A 9,513-nucleotide genomic window follows, 5' to 3' on the forward strand; every position below is an offset into this window, starting at 1 on the left:
GTTCCATTTAAAAAAATTAATGTGACCTTGACCTGACCTTCGCTACGCAACCCAAGGTCAAACTGATGTGATCAGTAAATACATCTTTTTAAACGCCACAACTTTTATCTGAAACATTTTTTTCTAAAATGCTTAGTTTTCGAGATATTTCACCGGTCCGGGACTTTTTGAACACCCTGTATATAAAAGTTGCGTACGAAGTGTTATCAAACAGTATAATTCCACATGACTATTTTTCGCGTTAGATATATGACGTATTCGCAGATAGTATGTCTTTAATTACATTGCAAAAGTAGTTGTTTACATGTTCAAGGTTTGATTCTAGCAAGTCAGATATATTTTTATACTAAAGTACTGATAGGTACAAAATGTTGACTGATTAACACTTATCGCGAAGCAACCGGTTTTATCAGTATCATGTCTATAGTAACCTCTATGAATATTTCTGATATTTGGAATCGCTTGCGCGATAGCACTCATAGTTGAAAAGGAATTCAGCAGTAGAGCAGGCAGTGTTGTAGCTGCTACTGTACGTTCCGCACTGTGATCATGGATTACACCAAGTTCTTCGCTAAAATCACGAGTAGGCGAAGGTCGAACTTACTTAGACAATTAGGTAAGTTGTCATTACATTCACAATTTTCGGCTACTTTGCGACTTTTTATTCGCGAAATTTTTGGTGAAGGAACAAAGTGTCTGAAATGACAATATTTTTGAATCCGAAGATTCAAGATTACAATATTTACTGCCTGTTTGTTCACATCGCGCTAATCAATAATTAAGTGAACATAATACCGAAGATATGCACACGAAATCAATATATAATTAATGTCATGTAAGGTAAACGTCCCAGTGATCGAATATACATGTTTCAATGATTAACATATTAGTTAACACATTAGTTAACATATTAGTTAACACATTAGTTTTGTATTTTCTTTATTAAAATGCTTTTCAATATACAAAACAATATAATAAATGAAAAGAAATATTTAGTTACTTTGTGATTTTGTTTCACTTATTGATAAGCATCTTAACAAACACAAATATATTATTAATAATTCAATTATCGGTACACGTTTAATTACTAGGACATTTATCTTATGCGAAAAACTTTCGAGAAGTTTAAGGACAATAGCGATCTTTGTCGTTTCGGGATTTTGAGATAAGCATTCAGGTAGATCGTGAATTTGAGAACTATCCGGCGGGCAAGTTTGCACTACTCAGCTGTGTTAGTCGCTTCTCGCAATTGCCAGGCTCTTGTTCTGGTGTGAACTTGTACTCGTGTTCCTTCCTGAATTGTGTTACGGATAAGAGAAATTAATAAACGTCATATATTTTGTTTGGTAACAAGCGCATAATTTTTTTTTATTGTCTTTAACACGATCTCATAGTGTGTGCGCGTAATGACCGGTTAAATCTTAATCTTAATCAGAGATTGTGTGCTCTCCGCGAGTTTAGAACTCAATATGTGTTGCAACACAAAGCTAAAATACTAACAAGACGCCTAAGAAGTTTCTATGTGAATTCATAGTAATTTATGATAACAAGATACGTTATTTAGCGATATATCAGTGATGTTCTCTTTCGTCTAGCACTATTTTTTTTATCAAACACTTAATAATGCGGCTTAAATTAAATTCATTCGAACCTAAATTAAGTTAATTGAATTAGATTGTGGAGTTAAATTCTAATTCTGTGAACTATCAAACAAATTATAGGTTTGTGTAATCTAATTCTGTGACTTATTTATCAAAAATTCTAGTCGAGAAGCAATTCTCGCTACAGAATCCCATAAGCTTAGCCGCTGGCTTCCCAAACACCGTCACGTTTCCTGTCAAAGATATGTCTGTGACATATGAACACGGCGTCTCGTTGAATCTCACCAAGTCAGAATTGGCTACAGCGCTGCAATATATGCCCACGCAAGGGTGAGTAATATTAACAAGCTGGTATGTAATTAAACCACGAGCCAAGTAATATCTTCGCGAATGTATAATATCGGTGTATGAAGAATATCGCTTCAATAAATCTGGATTATGCGTCTCTACATACAGTGGTGTGCAAAAGTTCTTGGCCAAATTCATTTTTGGCAATATATTATGAACAGGAAAAGCAAGTGACTTATAACTATAAGTAGATATAAATTTGTGATAATGTACAGAAAATAGCACTCGTATCTTCCAAGGTTTATCTATTGAAAGTGTGTTTACAAACATACTTTCAATAAGTCACTGTTCAAAAGTTCTTGGCCACTGTGTTTATTACTTATGTTATGCTTCTACTGAGTGCTTATCACTTTATTTCCGAAAGAGTAATCGATCAATAGACATCAGATTATCATCATAGCACGAAAGACGCAGCAGGCAATCCGAGAAAGAATTATTAGCTTGTCGCGAAGTGGTAAAGTATCTCGTGATATTGCTGAGCTATTGGGAATTTGTAAGTCGACTGTTAATAATATATTAGCTAAGTACCGTGCTGGATATGATCTAAAGGATCGCCCGCGAAGTGGAAGACCGCGAAAAACAACAAAAAAAGTAGACCGCGTGATTAAAATGAAGTCAATTGCTAATCCGCGGAAAACAGCAAATGACATTGCTCGCGAACTCCGTAATGAAAACCTCACCAATGTTAGCCACTGTACTGTTACAAGACGTTTACATGATGCCGGATTGTTCGGGCGTATCGGTGTGAAGAAGCCTTTAATTAGCAAGAAGAATCAGAAGGCCAGTTTACAGTTTGCAAAAAATCACATAAACTGGACAGTAGAAGATTGGAGAAAGGTAGCATTTTCCGATGAATCAAAATTTAATTTGTTTGGAAGTGATGGAAGACATCATGTGCGACGTCCAGTTGGTACCAGAAACAATGTAAGATATCAAATTCTAACTATGAAACATGGAGGAGGCAACGTGTTGGTGTGGAGTGTTCTTTCTGCTTATGGCGTTGGTCCGTTAGTCAATATTGATGGAACTATGAATGCTGCGATATATAAGAATATCTTGGAAAAGAATTTGCTACTATACGCCAAACGCAAAATGCCAAGAAACTGGATATTTCAACACGATAACGACCCGAAGCACACCTCAAGTCTTGTAAAGAGTTGGCTCTTGGTTAAAAAACTGCAGGTTTTAACCTGGCCATCGCAGTCTCCGGACCTCAACCCCATCGAACATTTGTGGGATGAATTAAAGCGCCGAGTTAAAGTTCGTAAGCACTCGAATAAGACACAGTTACTCGAGCATTTGACGGAAGAATGGAATAATATACCGATAAGTGTTATTGATCAGTTGATAGAATCTATGCTTCATCGCTGTGCTGCAGTAATAGCTTCAAAGGGCATGGCAACAAAGTACTAAGTGTGAAAGACTATTATTTACTGAATTAAAGTGTCTAAAGTTGCTCTTTTTGTTGGAAATAAACATGGCCAGGAACTTTTGAACAGTAATATTTATGTTATTTGTTAATAATTCAGTACAATAGAATAAATCTTTATAATATAACATTATCTGTTAATTATTTAAGCTTCACATACTATGTATCTTACAATATTGCAATTCTTTTATATTAGAAATTATAACCAACAGTGAGTTTGGCCAAGAACTTTTGCACACCACTGTATGTATCATCGTTATTTTGTATTACTTATTTATTATTTTTCATTCAAGCTATAAGCCGTTACTGGAAAAATGGCGTGAGTTCCAGAAAATATGGCATACACCAAAGCGAAAAGATTGGGACATCGTGTTTACCAACGGTTCTATGGACGCCTGCAGCAGAATCTTCGACATGATGGTCGATGAAAATGAACCGATAATGTTGCAATCGCCAACATACGGTGGAGTAATTGGAGCGGTAAGTTGCGTTAGAATAATATCACGAGAAAATGACAGAATTGACGCGTGGTCGTGAGCTTCATTCCGAAATTACGTTCTACAAGTTCTTTTCTTTCACTCACACGACAGCTACTGCCGTTGCTGCCGGATATTGTGGAGATCACTCAAGATGCCGATGGGATAATTCCTGAACAAATTGTTGAGGAATGCGAGAGGAGACGTGCGAGTGATAGACCGATGCCAAAAGTAAGTATGAAAATTTGCGTAGTATAGATACTACGCAGTAATGATCCCAGAAAGCACAGACTTCTAAAAAATGTCTTAGAGATGTGTAAGACATGTAAAAGACATCTGAATATTTCATCTAAATATCACAATAAAATAGGACATCATTAAGACATTTCTTAGAAGTTTGTGTTGTCTGGAATGTATCAATTTTGGGTGCTCAAATATCTTGGGTATTCGAATCTTTCGGATATTACTCGGATAATTCCTGCGAATGTTCATGTATACAAGCATCCAGGTGGTTAGGACCTGTGAATTTGGACATTTAGATATTCGGATAGTACTCGAGATACTCATTAATAATCATGTATTTAGATATCCCAGATAGCACAGAGAATTAAAAAAGAATTCGGTCGTATGTCACAATTCTGAGTCCATTTTTAGATACAAAAAGAATTCTTTTCACTGATAAACTCTGAAGATTCTTTTTGCATCTGAAAGTAAACTCAGAATTGGTGACATACGACTGAATTATTTTTGAATTTTTTTTTTAATTCTCTGTGCTATCTGGATATTACATACCTGGATATTAACACGTGAAAATACCTGGTTTATACTGACAGCACATTATTACCCAGTACACTTTTTGAAATCTTATTTACTATTTCCAACGTGGTTGCACTTTAATATAGTCTTCTTTGATCGGAAAGATGTACAGATTGCTTAATTTTTCAGTTACTCTACGTTAATCCAATGGCGAATCCAACTGGCACTATTTTGTCGGAGAGTCGACGAAGGAAAGTGTACGAATTGGCGCAGAAATACGATTTCTTGATAGTCGAAGACGATGCCTATTACTTCGTTCACTTTTTGGACAAACAGCCCATGTCGTTTCTTTCTCTCGACACTGACGGTCGCGTGATCAGACTCGACTCGTTCAGCAAGATTGTAAGCTCTGGTCTTCGTATGGGTGCTGTTACCGCGCACAAAAAGATTGTGGACAAAATTATCATTCACATGGAAAATTCTGTCCTGCACGCGTCGTCTATGTCCCAAGTAAGATTTCGCTCTTAATTTCACTTACTTGGTCGTGAAGGAGCCGATGCAAAGAATGATATAATTTTTGATATATAAATTCGAGATAGCAGAAAAGAATTTTGATAACGTATCAATTTTTGCTTATTATAGATGCTTCTTTATAAACTCTTTGATATTTGGGACAAACCCAAATTCGAAACACATTTCAAGAATGTTCAAAGATTCTACCGAGAACGACGTGACGTAATGCTGACATCGATGGAAAAACACTTGACTGGTATCTTAAATAATGATACAGTTAACAATAATTTGATTATGAATTTAAATAGAGTTTTTCCTAATATATTTCAAAAATAACTTCAAACCGCTCTCACGGAGTTGATTTTAATTTTAGGTCTGGCAGAGTGGAATGTGCCGCAAGGTGGCATGTTTTTTTGGGTAAAAGTAACAGCGATTGATAACTCCATGGATTTAGTAGTTAAAGGATGCATTCCTAAGGGTGTTTTTATTATTCCTGGGAATGCCTTCTGTTTTGATTCTTCAAAGCCTAGCAATTATGTAAGATTAAGCTATAGTTACGCTACGGAGGAAGATATAGACAAGGTAAGTTCAAACTGAAATTTATTAATTTCTATTATCTAGCAAGTGGATTCACGCATTTATATGCATACACATTATATTGAAATTGTTGTATTGATATTTTTCATTTATTTTCAGGGGCTATTTATACTGGCTCAAGTAATACGCGAAGAAATCGAGAAGAAAGCGAAGAAAGTTTAATAATTAAAAAAATTAGTATACGCACATTATCTACAGAACAATTACTTCTTTTGAATAATTTATTCTATACGTTTCATGATTTGTGTTTTTATACTTTTATTATATTATAATAGTAACAAAAAGGATTACAGTTAAAGACTGCGATTATCAAATGCTGTCTAATATATATTTAATTTGTATCGATCAGTAGCCTATTCAATCGTTTTCCTTGTTGGAAAACATCAACAATCAAAAATTAAACTTTATTTAGTCGAAATTACAATTTTTCTTAGCCGAGATTCAAACCCGTTAAATGCAACGAGCCTTCTCGCAGCATCATTAAGGGGATGACGAACTCGAACAACGTCGATAATGCAGAGACGATCGTTACTCACATAATCATGCTATCCTTTTCGTATTTCTTGTATATACAGAATTTATATGAATATGTATTGTTTTGTTTTACCATATTCAACAGAAACCTAACCATTTATGTGTAAAAATCTTTCTGCAAACCTTTTCGATAGTTTTAAGCTTCCAAAGGCAAATGCGAAGGTAGAGCAATGTTCTTCAAAATTTTTCTGCTTGGAGCATCCATACTTTCGGTATAAATAAGCTGCGGAACTTTTGGATTAGACAAATATTACGCTAACTGACAGCTTGAGACTTTACATTAAAAATTTTTTGTTCGTTTTTGACCCATATCGAGCAATGTTCCTATTTATTTTTGCACGTACTTTTATTGCATAAAAGCTTTGTAATTCTGTGTAACCAATACGACGTAAACTTTACAGAAGAATGTCAGTGTTCTGTTAGTAAAGTTTTCGGCTTCAGCATCCCCTTAAATAGCGCCAGGCTAGTTTGTTAGTCGCACAATTGGTCTAGTAGATAAGCTACTCCAACAAGAAGTACTCCAAGGTCTTCGCCATCGAGTCGCCATCATTTCTATCGATAAGAGTCGTAGTAAGCGACTCAGCGTAGATACGACTCAGCAGTAAGTTAGACGGATTTCCATTTTTCAAGTAGTATGACTTTTTTTCTTTTAATTGCAAGTTTAAAAATATCAGATATTATTAATAAAAAATTATACCGGACAGTGATTGGTATTAGATAGTGTTATAGATATAAAATCGATTATCTTTAATGTTTTTTCAAGATATAATGGACGTCGATTTTTTCTTTCATATCATCTATAAATATTTACTCTGTTCATAATTTACGTTTACTCATAGGATAAGATAACGAGGAATTGTGCTATCAGTTATCAGCGAACCGTAATTCAAATGTTTACATGCAATCGATTTAAAGTAACTGCGTTGGCAACCTAATACTGAATTTTTATTCCATGAAGGAATATTGATACGAAAAAGTCAACAGTTTTTTGTTCAAAACATTTTTTTAGGAACATATTTAGATTTTAAACCACGTGCTGTATCAGGGATAATAGTGACGCTTTCGATTTTGTATTTATTCGCATCAAATCGAAATTACTTCGATTCTGATGTTGTAAAGGAAGAAATCTCCCTCGTAGATACAATATCGACAGAAGGTATCGCTTTAGCCAAGGTTGTCAAAGATCTGATGCTTCGCGGGTACATGATTCCTTTGCCAACATAGACAGGAGAGATAGCACTCAATCGAAGAAATAGGCAAGGATAGCGCAACTCAATATTTGTCTTCCTGTCGCTGATCTTTCCGTCAGCGGGAAGCGTTCGTGCGGCTGAAGCAGCAGGAACTCTCTCATACCCAATCGGAAACGGATTACGCGGATTTAATTCAAGAGATCTTAGCAGCGGCAACACCAGCAGCTGCTCCAATATATGGTTCCACCTTGCAGTCTCGACTGCTTCGTCGCGCCGACCACCGCTACGCGCATTTCTTCGGGACCTGACAAATTGCGGATTTTTCCCCTGCTTCTCGGTCCCTTTTCCCAAGTACGACGCTTATAGAGAATTAATAGCAGCTTTTATTGCGAGTTCTCGAAGTAACTGGCGAAATTGCGAAAAAAAAGTTCAAGTCGATCTACGACGACGACAACGCAGGCGCAAACGTGCCGTTCCCATGGCGCCGTTGCTATACGGTTAGGTAATGTTGGATTAGACACTACACCGTTTCCCAACCCTCTCCGGGTAACGTTCAGTACACCCTAAGCCATCGTCGCGGTTGGAAGGTCTCTCGCATCTACACTCACGCACGTGTGCATATACACGCAGCATAGAGAGAGAGGGAGACAGACAGACAGCAGACAGAGACACAGAAAGAGAGAGAGAAAGAGAGAGAGAGAGAGATAGAGTAAGAGAGACACACACAGAAAGGCGCACACACGCGGCATCGTACACATATGCACACGCAACGTATCTGAGCGAAAACGCGTGGCTATTTACCCATTGTTTACGATACACCCTATCTGGCTTGTACCCGCCGAGTCTCGTTTATTTATTCAACCACCTCTACCTACCTGCTCTTCCACCGAAGATTTCTGTTTGCCCGCACACATTTGTTCCGATATATTCGTTTATTCGTCGTTGTCGTCATCCCCCTCGTTGTCGCGTGTCTCGTCCCGTTAGCCACGCGGATTCGAGTTATCATCGATGACATGCTGTTAACTTGTATCAATCATCGCTTCACTTGACGGATAAAGTCACGCTCTCATTCTTTTCATTTTGCCTCTCTCTTTGTGCTTTCTCGAAACACCAGTCGGACTGAATATTTTTACCACGACCTGTCGCCATCATCATTATCATCATCATCATCATCAACATCAACATCATCATCAGCATCGTCGTCGGTGTGAAGCTTCAAATCCAGACTGCGTGCACGTAACAGTGTCGTGGGACAAAAGTGGAGGGTGGTGTGTTTACTGTGGTGACGGCGAGGGTATTATCTTGACAGAACTGAAACTGGTCAGGTCAGTAACACGGGGTGAGTCGAGTTACTTGGTTTCTCCGTCACGCTCTCATGCCCGATTAAGTTTAACTTTAGAATGCACATGGGAGACATCCGCGAGAGATTGCGGTATTTACTCGGTATGTGTGCGGTATTTAACTTTTTTCTTTTTCTTTTTTTCGTATTTTCTTTTTCCCGATATCTTCTTCTATGAATGAACGTCTCCTTCCTTCCGGGTAATTGTTGGATAAGTCTCGGACCGTCCACTTTCCGATAATCGATTAGAATTCGTCGCGATCGCTTTTCTGTTACTCCTCGAGCTTCCGCAAACTCTGGCCGGGCTGCTATGTGTATTTTCAGGGTTAATTTTACACACTCGTTTCCCCTCGTATAGTGACTCCTCAACGTCAATAGAGACCTTGCCTCTGTATGCGGCTCACATCGTGAGAATTGAATTTGAAGAGTTATGAAGAGCGCTTTGTTATTTTTCCCTCCTTTTTGCACGAGCCTCGAGAAATGTGGCAATTCTTCTCAAATGTTGGGAAGATTGCGCGGTATTTTGTAAGAAATCCTCGCGCGCGAGAAGCGCCGTAAATCTCGCCGGGACTTGTAAATAATGCGCTTCTTTTATTTTATTCGTAGGAATCCGAAAAAGTTTAGCGATTCCGCGGAAGTTTTTCGTGTAACTTTCGGCACGCCGCGATCCCTTCAAAATCATACTTTTGGCGCGAACGTAATCAAAGTTGGTATCCTTGGCGGGCATCAC

At 37.5% G+C, this 9,513-nt stretch overlaps 2 protein-coding genes across 6 annotated transcripts in view; both read left to right on the forward strand.

Annotated features, from left to right (window-relative positions):
* Nucleotides 1-6,307, forward strand: part of LOC116841144 (kynurenine/alpha-aminoadipate aminotransferase, mitochondrial-like) — a 24,226-nt gene extending 17,919 nt beyond the window's left edge. For 2 of the 3 annotated variants that reach the window (XM_032808744.1, XM_032808745.1), the window contains exons 2-9: nucleotides 474-616; nucleotides 1,766-1,931; nucleotides 3,672-3,858; nucleotides 3,969-4,085; nucleotides 4,800-5,120; nucleotides 5,253-5,379; nucleotides 5,497-5,705; nucleotides 5,820-6,307. In XM_032808744.1, the coding sequence (XP_032664635.1) occupies nucleotides 550-616; nucleotides 1,766-1,931; nucleotides 3,672-3,858; nucleotides 3,969-4,085; nucleotides 4,800-5,120; nucleotides 5,253-5,379; nucleotides 5,497-5,705; nucleotides 5,820-5,882 (1,257 nt within the window). In that variant the 5' untranslated portion in view covers nucleotides 474-549 and the 3' untranslated portion in view covers nucleotides 5,883-6,307. Of the gene's footprint in view, nucleotides 1-473; nucleotides 617-978; nucleotides 1,347-1,765; nucleotides 1,932-3,671; nucleotides 3,859-3,968; nucleotides 4,086-4,799; nucleotides 5,121-5,252; nucleotides 5,380-5,496; nucleotides 5,706-5,819 lie in introns of those variants that run through there. The other variant, XM_032808746.1, reaches the window with a different exon arrangement.
* A 1,685-nt stretch (nucleotides 6,308-7,992) lies between these two features.
* Nucleotides 7,993-9,513, forward strand: part of LOC116840978 (follistatin-related protein 5-like) — a 39,885-nt gene continuing 38,364 nt past the window's right edge. The window contains exons 1-2 of one of the 3 annotated variants that reach the window (XM_032808384.1): nucleotides 7,993-8,153; nucleotides 8,559-8,783. The gene's annotated coding sequence lies outside the window, so the exon portion shown is untranslated. The remainder of the gene's footprint in view (nucleotides 8,154-8,558; nucleotides 8,784-9,513) is intronic. The other 2 variants (XM_032808385.1, XM_032808386.1) reach the window with 2 other exon arrangements.

The sequence above is a fragment of the Odontomachus brunneus genome, unplaced genomic scaffold (assembly GCF_010583005.1).
Source record: "Odontomachus brunneus isolate Ranch 3 - 2012 unplaced genomic scaffold, Obru_v1 Obru_scaffold_013, whole genome shotgun sequence".
NCBI lineage: Eukaryota > Metazoa > Arthropoda > Insecta > Hymenoptera > Formicidae > Odontomachus > Odontomachus brunneus.